Source organism: Trachypithecus francoisi, unplaced genomic scaffold (assembly GCF_009764315.1).
Source record: "Trachypithecus francoisi isolate TF-2019V2 unplaced genomic scaffold, Tfra_2.0 Lachesis_group0, whole genome shotgun sequence".
Taxonomy (NCBI): domain Eukaryota; kingdom Metazoa; phylum Chordata; class Mammalia; order Primates; family Cercopithecidae; genus Trachypithecus; species Trachypithecus francoisi.
In genome coordinates this window covers 181,517,364-181,531,475 of record NW_022681453.1, presented here as the reverse complement: position 1 = coordinate 181,531,475, position 14,112 = coordinate 181,517,364, and the positions used below count along the sequence as shown (strand labels likewise).

The 14,112-nt window shown below is 46.0% G+C and overlaps 1 protein-coding gene across 8 annotated transcripts in view; it reads right to left on the bottom strand.

Annotated features, from left to right (window-relative positions):
* Positions 1-4,987: 4,987 nt before the first annotated feature.
* Positions 4,988-14,112, bottom strand: part of CNOT10 (CCR4-NOT transcription complex subunit 10) — a 92,155-nt gene continuing 83,030 nt past the window's right edge. For 7 of the 8 annotated variants that reach the window (XM_033212905.1, XM_033212902.1, XM_033212906.1 and 4 more), the window contains 2 exons: positions 9,094-9,169; positions 4,988-5,406 (listed from right to left, as the gene is read on the bottom strand). In XM_033212905.1, the coding sequence (XP_033068796.1) occupies positions 5,252-5,406; positions 9,094-9,169 (231 nt within the window). In that variant the 3' untranslated portion in view covers positions 4,988-5,251. The remainder of the gene's footprint in view (positions 5,407-9,093; positions 9,170-14,112) is intronic. The other variant, XM_033212904.1, reaches the window with a different exon arrangement.

The following is a 14,112-nucleotide window of genomic DNA, read 5'->3' as shown; positions in this document are numbered from 1 at the left end:
TTTTGAGACTGATGCCTATGGTTCTCATACCTGTTAAATTCCAGAAAACCATATACCATAGAAGAAACTGTATGTACCAGGGAAAATACAAAGGGGGAAGAAACTGGAAACAGCCAGGAAAAACTTCAAAAAGTTACATTTAAAGCTTTTTTTTTTTTCAGATGGAGTTTCGCTCTGTCACCCAGGCTGGAGAGCAGTGGTGTGATCTCAGCTCACTGCTAGCTCTGCCTCCTGGGTTCACGCTATTCTCCTGCCTCAGCCTCCCGAGTAGCTGGGACTACAGGCGCCTGCCACCACGCCCAGCTAATTTTTTGTATTTTTGGTAGAGACGGGGTTTCACCGTGTTAGCCAGAATGGTCTCGATCTCTTGACCTCGTGATCCGCCCGCCTCAGCCTCCGAGAGTGCTGGGATCCACTGCGCCTGGCCTTTTTTTTTTTTGAGACAAGTCTTGCCCTGTCGGCCAGGCCGGAGTGTAGAGGCATGATCCTGGCTCACTGGAACCTATGCCTACCAGGTTCAAGTGATTCTCCTGTCTCAGCCTCCCGAGTAGCTGGGATTACAGGCACCCGCCACCATGCCCAGCTAATTTTTGTATTTTTAGTAGAGACGAGGTTTCTCCATGTTAGCCAGGATGGTCTTGAACTCCTGACCTCAAATGATCCACCCGCCTTGGCCTCCCAAAGTGCTGGGATTACAGGCGTAAACCACCAAACCTGGCCAGAAGCCTTTTTGTACAGATAAGGTTGTTACTGGAAAGGGGTCCCGATCGAGATTCCAAGAGAGTTCAGAAAGACTTCAGCGTAAGTCTGTAAAGTGAAAGCAAGTTTATTAAGAAAGTAAAGGAATAAAGAATGGCTACTATACAGCAACCCTCGGGGCTGCTGGTTGCCCATTTTTATGGTTATTTCTTGATGATGTGCTAAACAAAGGGTGGATTATTCATGCTTCCCCTTTTTAGACCATAGAATTTCCCAACGTTGCCATGGCATATGTAAACTGTCATGGTGCTGGTGGGAGTGTAGCAGTAAGGACGTCACTCTCATCGCCATCTTGATTTTGGTGGGTCTTAGCTGGCTTCTTTACTGCAACCTGTTTTATCAGCAAGGTCTTTATGACCTGTATCTTGTGCCGACCTCCTGTCTCATCCTGTGACTTAGAATGCCTTAACCACCTGGGAATGCAGCCCAGTAGCTTTCAGCCTTATTTTACCCAGCTCCCATTTAAGATGGAGTTGCTGTGGTGGTTCACACCCCTCTGACAGGATTACCTCAGTTAGCAGAGGTGGCTTTAACAAATTGTGGCACAAAAAATAGGTGAGAAGCCTTCCTGGCTATGGGAACCAGTATGAGTCCAGTCACAGAGATGACGAGCTTATATTTAATTTGCTGGGCTCTGCTGACAGTAGGCAGTAGAAGGAAAAGCTGACTGCTGGAATATTAATCTGAAAACATTGAATTGGCCTCCCTTAGGATGTGCAGGGCTGTGCCAGCAACTGCAGCAGACACGGTAATGACGTCTTTGCCAGGCTTCCCTGCAGCTTAGGATGGCTCCATGACATGATGTGATAAAAGAGATGTTAAGCTGAAGGCTGCTGGGGCTTTCTAAGAAAGTTTTGTTCCAGATAGTCTCCCATCAAGGTTAGCTGGTTTTCGCCCTATTTTTCTTGCCTTCAATGCTGATGTGATACTGGAACATCTTGTGACTATGGAAACAAATGCCCAAATGCTGAGGACAGTGGCATGGAAAAACAGAGCTGAGTTCTGGATGGCATCACGGGACACTAGAACCCAGGCCAGCAGCTGCCTTCGTATCCCCTTCTCAAGTGAGAGAAAAAGAATCTGTGTTTAAATCACAGATCTATTTTTTGCTAGTTGAAGCCAAATGTGGTCTTATTTAACATGGGACCTGCCCTAGCCTTACTAGGTATGTCCTGCTTTCCCATAAACAAACAGCATGCAGAGAAAGTTCTAATTTCTTGATTTCTCTAAAGACGTGTTTTTTTGAAGTACAATTATAGGGCTTTTCCCACTTCATACTACCAAGACTATGTGAGTTCCTAGCAATTTATGAAGTCTGTGAACTCACTCTCCAGAAAATCCCCAGGCTCAGCAATTCTGCTCATTTGAGTGAGTCTCCCAGTACTGCTGTTGGTCTGGAGTATGGGGAACCAGAGACAGCAGACTTCAACCAACAACAGTGCAGATTACGGGTCCTATGGGCCTGCTTGGAATGGGCTTCAAGAGGCTCAAGGAAGCTAGGCTATCTCTGCTTTCTGTGTCCACCTGTAAAGACCTACTCTGTGTAAAACACAACTGCAATGTGGCACTTGACCAATGGAGCCCCTAAATACATCCATCCCTGTTTAAGAAAACAAGGATATTCTCCCCTTCTTTGAGTCTGTTGGTAATGCCTATCTCAATCACAAATACTCGGTTCTAGTATATATCATTACCTGAGTTCTGTTTCTTATCAGCAACAGAATAATTCAGATACGCTAGGCTCGGTGGCTCATGCCTGTAATCCCAGCACTTTGGGAGGCTGAGGCGGGCAGACCACCTGAGGTTGGGAGTTCGAGAACAGCCTGACCAACATGGAGAAACCCCCATCTCTACTAAAAATACAAAATTAGCCAGGCATGGTGGTGCATGCCTGTAATCCCAGCTACTCTGGAGGCTGAGGCAGGAGAATCGCTTGAATCTGGGAGGCAGAGGTTGCGGTGAGCTGAGATTGCGCCATTGCACTCCAGCCTGGGCAACAAGAGCAAAATTCCATTTCAAAAAAAAAAAAAAAAAAGGCCAGGTGCAGTGACTCACGCCTGTAATCCCAGCACTTTGGGAGGCTGAAGTGGGTAGATCACGAGGTCAGGAGTTCCAGACCAGCCTGACCAACATGGTGAAACCCAGTCTCCACTAAAAACACAAAAATTAGCCAGGCATGGTGGCAGACACCTGAAATCCCAGCTACTCAGGGGGCTGAGGCAGGAGAATCACTTGAACTCGGGAGGCAGAGGCTGCAGTGAGCCGAGATCAGCCACTGCATTCCAGCGTGGGAGACAGAGTGAGACTCCGTCTAAAAAAAAAAAAAAAGAAAAGAAGAGAATAATTCAGATAAAGTTTCAGATAAATCAGTGCTTCTCCACACACTTGTCTCTCTAGTTCTGAAACTGAGGTAACATGTAGATTCAGCTAGTGCGTCTCTGAACTAGGGAAGTGAAGGGTTGTGACGTTAAGGGATACTCCTAAATGGCAAGCTTTGATGAATCTACCAAATACCATCTTAACTAGGGGACACCCAATTTATTAAAGGAAATCTACATTGTCTTTTTTTGTTTGTTTAAGATAGGGTCTCACTCTGTCAATCAGACTGGAGTGCAGTGGTGCCAACATAGCTCACTGCAGCCTTGAATTCCTAGGCTCAACAATCCTCCCACCTCAGCCTCCAGAATAGCTAGGACTACTGGCATGGGCCACAATGTCTGGCTTTTAAAAATGTTTAAAAAGGCCGGGCGCGGTGGCTCACGCTTGTAATCCCAGCACTTTGGGAGGCCGAGGCGGGCGGATCACAAGGTCAGGAGATCGAGACCACAGTGAAACCCCGTCTCTACTAAAAATACAAAAAAAAAAATTAGCCGGGCGCGGTGGCGGGCGCCTGTAGTCCCAGCTACTCAGGAGGCTGAGGCAGGAGAATGGCGTGAACCCGGGAGGCAGAGCTTGCAGTGAGCTGAGATCCGGCCACTGCACTCCAGCCTGGGCAACACAGCGAGACACTGTCTCAAAAAAAAAAAAAAAAAAAGTTAAAAAAAAAAAATGTTTTAGAGGGCCGGGTGCAGTGGCTCACGCCTGTAATCCCAACATTTTGGGAGGCCGAGGTGGGCGTATCACAAGGTAAGGAGATGGAGACCACAGTGAAACCCCGTCTCTACTAAAAATACAAAAAATTAGCCAGGCGTGGTGGTGGGCCCTTGTAGTCCCAGCTACTCGGAAGGCTGAAGCAGGAGAATGGCGTGAACCTAGGAGGCAGAGCTTGTAGTGAGCCGAGATTGCGCCATTGCACTCTAGCCTGGGCGACAGAGCAAGACTCTGTCTCAAAAAAAAAAAAAAAAATTAAAGTTTTAGAGACAGAGTCTTGCTATATTGCCCAGGCTGGTCTTGAACTCCTCAAGCCATCCTCCCGCCTTGGTCTCCCAAAACACTGAGATTATAGATGTGAGCCACTGCACCCACTTGTACTGTTCTTTTCCCCCTACTTAATGTTAGTATATTATCCATCCTATTGGCAAGTTTTTCAATGTCAATCCCACAACACATAACTGTCTATTGGGAAGAAGCTATTAAATTCTTGTTTGCATTTGCAAAAGGGTTAGTAATGAACCTTGAACTGCCTGCTAACAGACTCCAGAACCTAGGAGAGTGAACAAGGCCAGTACACTGAACCCTGTTGTATTTACACTTTTTAAGCAAATGATTCCTAACAGATCACTTGTGTCTTTTTTTGAGACTGTCTTGTTCTGTTGCCCAGGCTGGAGTGCAATGGTGCAATGTCAGCTCACTGCAACCTCCACCTCCCAGGTTCAAGTGATTTTCCTGCCTCAGCCTCCTGAGTAGCTGGGACTACAGGCATGTGCCACCACGCCTGGCTAATTTTTGTATTTTTAGTAGAGATGGGGTTTCACCATGTTGGCCAGGCTGGTCTCAAACTCCTGACCTCAAGTGATCTGCCCACCTCAGCCTCCCAAAAGTGCTGAGATTATAGGGATGAGCCACTGTGCCTGGCCGAGTTGTGTCTTCTTAACCAAATTTCTCAACACATTTTCTGGTCTTTTCAGTCATCACTAGACATAAAACACATCAACTCTCTTTCCCTCCCCTTCACTCCCAGGTCAGCTTCTGAATTGGCTATTTATCTACTGTTGATGTTCTTCTTTGTCAATTTTTAAACATTAACACAAAACTCAGATGCTAAAATAATTAAGAGTCAAGAAAAGACTTCTGATAAAATTATGTTTTAATCGCCTATGGCATATATTACATAATGTCTCAAAATTAATAGTCTGGCTGAAATTAAGAAAAACAGCTGATGATGACTTAGTAAATCCTTAATTTTAAGTAAGCTTTTGGCAAAAAGTCAGGGGTAGAACCGTCTCACAATTAACAGCCTTCACCATCTTTTATTCATTCTGCTGTGATACAAGTAAAATGGCCAGTAAATACTCCCCTGGGTCTCAGGTAACAGTTTTCCAAAAGCGAAGTATCACTTTCTCTGCACAGTGGTGAAAGCCGGCATTTGGATGGGCTGGATCGGGTGGACAGGCTGAAACACTGGCTTCTTTCTCACTTCAGAGTGTGTTTTCACTGCAGGGAGCAGCTGATTCCTTTTGATGATCTGTAAGGCCAGCTGAGTATTACCTATAAAAACACTTCCCATTAAAAAGCATGCAACAATACTACCACACACAAAGCAAGCCATGAGAATCCTGCTAGGGAGGTAAAAGATGATCTAGAAGAGCCGTCATCTGCAGCCTTGGCTGTACACTGGAATCCCATAAAGCCTCCATCTTATCCCCAGAAATTCCAATTTAAGTGACGTAGGGCATGGCCTGGGCAATGGAATTTTTTTTTTTTTTTTGAGACGGAGTCTCCCTCTGTCCCCAGGCTGGAGTGCAGGGACACCATCTCGGTTCACTGCAACCGCCACCTCCCAGGTTCACGCCATTCTCGTGCCTCAGCCTCCCAAGTAGCTGGGACTACAGGCGCCCGCCACCACGCCCAGCTAATTTTTTGTATTTTTAGTAGAGACGGGGTTTCACCATGTTAGCCAGCATGGTCTCGATCTCCTGATCTCGTGATCTGCCCGCCTTGAACTCCCAAAGTGCTGGGATTACAGGCATGAGCCACCGCGCCCGGCCGGGCAATGAAATTTTTAAAAGTTTCCCAGTGATTCTAAGGTACAGCCTAGATAGAGAACTTGTTACAGGTGGGCTGTATAAAAGAAATGATCAGCTTGGAGGGTTGGTTCACATCTGTAACCCTAGCACGTTGGGAGGCCGAGGTGGGCAGATCGCCTGGGCTCAGGAGTTTGAGACCAGCTTGGGTAACATGGTCAAATCCCGTTCTCTAGAAAAAATACAAAAATTAGCTGGGCGTGGTGGTATATGTCTGTAGTCCCAGCTACGTGGGAGGCTGAGGCAGGAGGGCTGCTTGAACCTGGGAGGTCAAGGCTGCCGTGAGCTGAGATCACCACTACATTCCAGCCTGGGTGACAAAGTAAGACCCTGTCTCAAAACAAACAAAAAACAATGAAACAATCTAGGGCAATGCGCTAACCCTAATCACATCTTTAAGGAGGCTAAATCCAGCTGCGTGCCAGGCACTTAAGACCCCTTCTTCAGCTATTAAAAAAAAGGGGAGCCTTGTAAGAGTTCCCATGGTCAACAAGGAGTTATGCCTTTGAACACTGGCTTTTCTTTGAGACAGTCTTGTTCTGAGGCCCAGGCTGGAGTGCAGTGGGGCGATTATGGCTCCCTGCAACCTCCATCTCCCAGGTTCAAGCGATTCTCCTGCCTCAGCCTCCAGAGTAGCTGGGATTACAAGCATGAGCTACTATGCCCAGCCTTTTTTTATTTTTTAAAAAAGAGACAGGGTCTCACTATGTTGCCGAGGCTGGAGTGCAGTGACTGTTCACAGGAGCAATACTGCACACTATAGCCTTGAACTCTTGGCCTTAAGCAATCCTCCTGCCTCAGCCTCCAGAGTAGCTAGGACTCCACGCCTGGCTGTGACTTCATTTCTGTCCCCTTTTTTTGTTTTTTGAGATGGAGTCTTGCTCTGTTGTCCAGGGTGGAGTGCAGTGGCGTGATCTCCCTCCGCCTCCAGGATTCAAGCAATTCTCCTGCCTTAGCCTCCTGAGTAGCTGGAACTACAACTGCGTGCCAACACGCCCAGCTAATTTTGTGTATTTTTAGTAGAGACAGGATTTCACCATGTTAGCCAGGATGGTCTTGATCTCCTGACCCCGTGATCCGCCCGCCTCGGCCTCCCAAACTGTTGGGATTACAGGCGTGAGTGAGCCACCGCACCCGGCCTATTTCTGTCCCTTCTAATCTCTCTCATTCATGTCTCTTTTCTACTTCATGCTATCTCATATCTAGAGCCGACAGCCTTTCTTCTAGTGAGACACATCTTGCAGATCGTATATGCCCTAGAGGCATGACCTGAATTTATGTTTGAATAAATAATTCTCAGCAAGAATTGGCTTACTGTAAAACTCGTTAATATATGTGTTGAAAATACTATGGTGTACAACTCTAAGCAACTACATTCTAACTCATGTTCTCAATTAGTCATTTAACTGCCTATGAGAAAGGTTAATAGGGATTAATTATAATTAAGTGTCAGAAGTTATGATTCTGTATTTTCTCAGATAAAAGGAGATAAGCTTAACTTGTAAGGAGTATTTGTAGGATACCAAAAACTCCCCAACTATATCAATCAATCTATCTATCTAGATATAGATATTTATTTATTTATTTTTTGTTTGTTTGTTTTTGTTTTTTGAGGCAGAGTCTCGCTCTGTTGCCCGGACTGGAGTGCAGTGGCCGGATCTCAGCTCACTACAAGCTCCGCCTCCCGGGTTTACGCCATTCTCCTGCCTCAGCCTCCCGAGTAGCTGGGACTACAGGCGCCCGCCATCTCGCCCAGCTAGTTTTTGTATTTTTAGTAGAGACGGGTTTTCACCGTGTTAGCCAGGAAGGTCTCAATCTCCTGACCTCGCGATCCGCCCGTCTCGGCCTCCCAAAGTGCTGGGATTACAGGCTTGAGCCACCGCGCCCGGCCAGATATTTATTATTATTACTATTTGAGACACGGTCTCACTCTGTCGCCCAGACTGGAGTGCAGTGGTGTGTCTCAGCTCACCGCAATCTCCCACCTCCCAGGCTTAAGCGATTCTCCTGCTTCAGCCCCCTGAATACCTGGGATTACAGGCGTGCGCCAGCACACCTGGCTAATTTTTGTATTTTTAGTAGAGATGGGGTTTCACCATGTTGGCTAGGCAGGTTTCAAATTCCTGACCTCAAATGATCCACCCACGTCAGCCTCCCAATGCTTACAGGTGTCAACCACTGCGCCCAGCCTATTATTTTTTTAGACAAGATCTCATTCTGGCATGATCTCAGCTCACTGCAGCCTCAACCTCCAGGACTCAAGTGATCCTCCTATCTCAGCCTTCCGAGTAGCTGGAACTATAGGTGCACACCACCACACCCAGCTAATTTTTGTATTTTTTGTAGAGATGGGGTTTTGCCATGTTGCCAAGGTTGGTCTTAAACTCCTGGACTCTGGTGATCAGCCCACCTCAGCCTCCCAAAGTGCTGGTATTATAGGCATGCACCACTGCGCCCAGCTCCTAACTATATTTTTATGTAGAAGAATTTGATGGGTCGTCTGCTCTGGCTCACTCTTGTAATCCCAGGACTAATCTACTAAAAATACAAAAATTAACCAGGCATGGTGGCGGGCACCTGTAATGCCAGTTACTCGAGAGGCTGAGTCAGTAGAATCTCTTGAACCTTGAACCCGGGAGGCAGAGGTTGCAGTGAGCTGAGATAGTGCCACTGCACTCTAGCCTGGGTGACAGAGCATGACTCCATCTCAAAGAAAAAAAAAAAAGAATTTGATGGGTCATATCTTCAAGGAAGGCAAAGTTTTGAATCTGAAGAGAAAAAACAGACATTAAAAATCTCAGCCTTGGCTGGCCATGGTGGCTTATGCTTGTCATCCCAGCTATTAGGGAGGGTAAGATGGGAGGATTGCTTGAGCCCATGAGTTCGAGAGCAGCCTGGCCAACAAAGCAAGACCACATCTCCACAAAAAATTTAAAAAAATTAGTTGGGCTCAGTGGTGTGCACCTGTAGTCCTAGCTACCTGGGAGGATGAGGTGGGAAGGCTGCTTGAGCCCAGGAGTTTGGAGGCTGCAGTAAGCTCTGATGGTACCACTGCACTCCAGCCTGGGCAACACAGTGAGACCTTGTCCCCCAACCAAAAAATTTCGGGCTCTTTGAAGGGATACAGTCCTAAACAGAGAGAATTACTCACCATTCTGCAGCTCAAGGTAGACTGCCAGCAAGATGGCCTCAGGGGGCACCTCTTTAGGATGGATCATTGAAGCCGCCTTTGCTCAAAACAGAAAGATGCCCATGAAAAACCAACAGCTTAAGATATACACTCCAAGTACATCTGCCAACCAACAAGGTAACAAATTTATTCAAGCTCATTCCCTCGTGACTTCCTAGGGACTACCTGTTGTTTTGCTGTGATGAGCCTCAGCTCCTTTTGTCTTAAAACCTACCAATTAAGCTAGATATGTAATACTCTGGGTTTTGAGATGGGTGACTTTGAGATCAGGACACCCTGATACTACAATCAACCATGCAAGTCTGCTGCTGGCTTTCACAACAGACACATACAGTTGCATTTACATCAAAATCTGCAGGCCCATTTGTTTTCCTAAGTAACACCTCAGTATTATAAACTATAAGTTATCAATGTCAGGAATAACAATTCAAACCTAAATAGTAATACAGAAAAAATGTACCACATAGCATGTTTGGTGTCCCCATTCTTAAGGACTGAAACACAGTACAATTTAGTCCAATAAAATAATTTACTAGTTTAGGCAACATGCTGCCCTTAGATGTGAGTAAGAGCCATAGCATCGGCCAGCAGTTTCTCTCTGATCCAGTCCTGAGAAAAGAAGCCTGAACTGCTCTGGACAAAAGTGCTGAAATTACAGGTTTATTTCTTCAGTCTGGGCCTCTTTGGGCTATAGCCAAAATATTCTTCACCTTATTATCAACTTGTATTTCCCCATCTAGTTTTAGTTGCTCATTGCTTCCAGACAGCTCTGTCTCTTCTCTTAATCTAATCAGATAATGGACTTCTACAAATACTTCCTGACCAGAAGTGGGTATGGAGATAAGTCAGGGACTTCCCCTGATAATAAACAACCATGCAAATAACTAACAATAATCCAAACAAAGTTACATAAATACCAGGGAGAAAGGCAGTGAATGTGCTGTGAATATGGAGAGAAAAGAAGTTTCTTTCAAACAGAGCTTTGGGGTAGTGGAGGCCTGCTTTAGTCCTTGCAGGGTAGATAACTCATTGGCAGAAAATGGGGAGAAATGGTACTGAAGGTCTAAGTGGAAGCTTGAATGTGGGAGATGTTGGGGAGAACCAGAAACATGTACTAGGTTGGTTTCTGGCAGCATCAGGAGAAATCCCAGACTAGTGGGGCATCTTGCCCAGAGCACGTGCTTCTAAGAAGTTCCTCATGAATGAGGTGGGGGGGCTTTTATTCCTCTCGCCACATCACTGAGGTATAACAACTCTTTTTAGAAAACGAAATTTTATACATCTAAGCCTAGCTTTCTAGGCAAGCTGTATCGGCAAGATCGTCTTTACACCATTTTGTGGATTTTTTTTTGAGACGGAGTTTTGCTCTTGTTGCCTAGGCTGGACTGCAACTGCACGGTCTCGGCTCATCGCAACCTCTGCCTCCTGGGTTCAAGCGATTCTCCTGCCTCAGTCTCCTGAGTAGCTGGGATTATAGGCTCCTGCCATCACGCCCGGGTAATTTTTTTGTATTTTTAGTAGAGACGGGGTTTCACCATGTTGTCCAGGCTGGTCTTGAACTCCTCACCTCAGATGATCCACCCGCCTTGGCCTCCCAAAGTGCTGGGATTACAGACATGAGCCACTGTGCCCGGCCCATTTTATGGATACTAAAATCTCTATTTTCCATCCAAGTGGCTAGTAACACATTTTATTTACTGTTTTTTGCCATGACTAATCTGAAGCTTTTTTTAAAATACAAGAATTCAAGACAACATCTTTATGATACTTAATGGCATTTTGCTTACTGGCTGTTCAGAATGGTTAGTAGTGGGCAGGCAACCTTGGTAACATCTACTCAGAGCCCTTTCCAACTCTTCACATCACTGTTCTTCCCTCCCAGGCAGGGTGGGCCTCCCAATTAACAAAGTTCCAGCCATTGGATTAACCTAAAAACCAAGGGACCAAAACAAGACCCCCTTCAGACCCCGAACCAGGCCTGACCCCATCTGTCTCTCCCAGCGTGGCAGCAGCCATGGCCACCTGCTGTATGAGAACCTGAGCTGGACTGTACACACTGTAACTTTAGATCAAAAGCTCTGTTTGCTGCAGTGATTGGGGTCTGGGGGCACTTTGAGAGGGGCTGTTAAACATCCTAGCCTTGCTACTTAGAAGAGTGAAACATTGTAACTCTTACTGGTTTAACTCATACACTCAATGCCTAGATAGTATCAAACATGTTACCCTGTAGAGTCTGTGACTTAACTTGTCTGATTTGGGATCAGAAATGCTGACCAGATGCCACTAAGTTGACTAAATAGAATTTGTAGTTATTTTCCACATGGTAAAGCATCATCACTTCTAGGCACAACAAGGTTGCTTACATAAGCAGGAACCTATGTGAAAGTCACATAGGTTTTTTTTTTTTTTTTTTTTTTTTTTTTTGAGACGGAGTTTCGCTCTTGTTGCCCAGGATGGAGTGCAATGGCACGATCTCGGCTCACTGCAACCTCCGCCTCCTGGGTTCAAGCAATTCCTCAGCCTCCCGAGTAGCTGAGCTTACAAACATGCGCCACCACGCCCAGCTAATTTCTGCATTTTTAGTAGAGACAGGGTTTCTCCATGTTGGTCAGGCTGGTCTCGAACTCCTGACCTCAGGTGATCTGCCCACCTCAGCCTCCTAAAGTGCTGGGATTACGGGCATGAGCCACCGCGTCTGGCTGAAAGCCACATAGGCTTTTTATGAAAGCCACCCTATCTCCTGAGAAGAGGTTTAATTTCAACTTTAGTTGCTGTGGCAAGCATGTAGGGATGCGGGCCTTCTTATGTGCTGCTGGAGAATGTACCATTTGATACAAACTTTCTGTATCAGAAGTCTTAAAATCCTGCATACCCTCTGAGCATGCAATTCCCTTTTTAGAAAGGTGTCTCCTAACTGCAAAGGTCTACAAATAAGGGCAAGGTTGTAGCATGTCTGCTTATTTGCAGCCTTATTCCCATGGCCTAGCTTAGAAGTAAGTACTCAACAGATATTTGCTGGATGAATGTTCTTTTGAGGAATTATTTCTAATTTTGTGAGATTCCTCTGGGGCTGCCAATGGTGATACCCAGTCCCCTACGACATGGGCTCCATGCCCATGATTGGTCCAGGGATTGGCAGGTGACCTAAAGAGATCCAATCAAAATCTTCCTTGAAGCTTCATGACGCACCATTTCAGCAGTAGAATTCAGAGGTTTATTTTAGTTATGTATTGCCGGCAGCTTTCTTTTTTTTCTTTTTTTTTTTTTTTGAGACAGAGTCTCGCTCTGTCGCCCAGGCTGGAGTGCAGTGGCACAATCTTGGCTCACTGAAAGCTCTGCCTCCCGGGTTCACGCCATTCTCCTACCTCAGTCTCCCAAGCTGCTGGGACTACAGGTGTCTGCCACCATGCCCAGCTAATTTTTTGTATTTTTAGTAGAGACAGGGTTTCACCATGTTAGCCAGGATGGTCTCGATCTCCTGACTTCGGGATCTGCCTGCGTTGGCCTCCCAAAGTGCAGGGATTACAGGCGTGAACCACCATGCCCTGACTTGCCAGCAGCTTTCTTTAGTGTGTATGGAGTTTCTCTAGTATTGGCTTTTGAAAGGTGGATTTATAATTCACTTTTTTTTTTTTTTTTTTTTTTTTTGAGACGGAGTCTCGCTCTGTCACCCAGGCTGGAGTGCAGTGGCCGGATCTCAGCTCACTGCAAGCTCCGCCTCCCGGGTTTACACCATTCTCTCGCCTCAGCCTCCCGAGTAGCTAGGACTACAGGCGCCCACCATCTCGCCCAGCTAATTTTTTGTATTTTTTTAGTAGAGACGGGGTTTCACAGTGTTAGCCAGGATGTTACTTTTTTTTTTTTTTTTTGAGACAGAGTCACACTCTGTTGCCCAGGCTGGAGTGCAGTGGCACGATCTTGGCTCACTGCAAGCTCCGCCTCCTGGGTTCACGCTATTCTTCTGCCTCAGCCTCCCACATAGCTGGGACTACAGGCACATGCCACCATGCCTGGCTAATTTTTTTGTATTGTTAGTAGAGATGGGGTTTCACCGTATTAGCCAGGAAGGTCTCGAGCTCCTGACCTCATGATCTGCCTGCCTTGGCCTGCCTAAGTGTTGGGATTACAGGTGTGAGCCACCACGCCCAGTCTATAATTCACTTTTTGAAAAAAAGATTTACACAATTCAAAATTTAAAAGCGTAAGAGTATATACTGAAAAGTCTCCCGTTCTACTGCTCCAGCCATGTAATATTCATCCTGCCACCCCTACAACTAATATTCACAGTTTCTTGGTGTGTCCTTTCAGAGATCTTTTATGCATGTATACAGGGTTGTATAGAAACTGTTTCACACCTTGCTGTTTTGATTTAGTATGTCTTGGACATCTTTCAATTTAGTACCTAGAGTTTATAGCTGCATTGTCTTCAACTGTACAGATGCACTATTATTTATGTAAGTGATCTTTTAGACAGTTTTCCATCTTTTGGAATTTTAATAATTAAAACTGTCAAGTTACTCCTTTGTCTTTTTTTTTTTTGGGACAGGGTTTCACTCTAGTTGCCCAGGCTGGAGTGCTGTGGCACAATCTTGGCTCACTGCAGCCTTGACCTCCCAGGCTCAGGTGATCCTCCTACCTCTGTCTCCTAAGTATCTGGGACTACAGGAATGCACCACGATGCTTGGCTAATTTTTGGTATTTTTAGTAGAGCTAGGGTCTCATTATGTTGCCCAGGCTAGTCTCAACTGCTGGACTCAAGTGATCTGCCTGTCTCAGCCTCCCAAAGTGTCGGTGAGCCGCTGTGCCTGGCCCCAAGTTGCTTCTTATTCTGCTGATTTGAAATTTAAACATTCTTTTTTTTTTTTGAGACAGTGTCTCGCTCTGTTGCCCAGGCTGGAGTGCAGAGGCGCGATCTTGGTTTACTGCAGCCTCCGCCTCCCAGATTCAAGTGATTCTCCTGCCTCAGCTTCCTTAGTAATT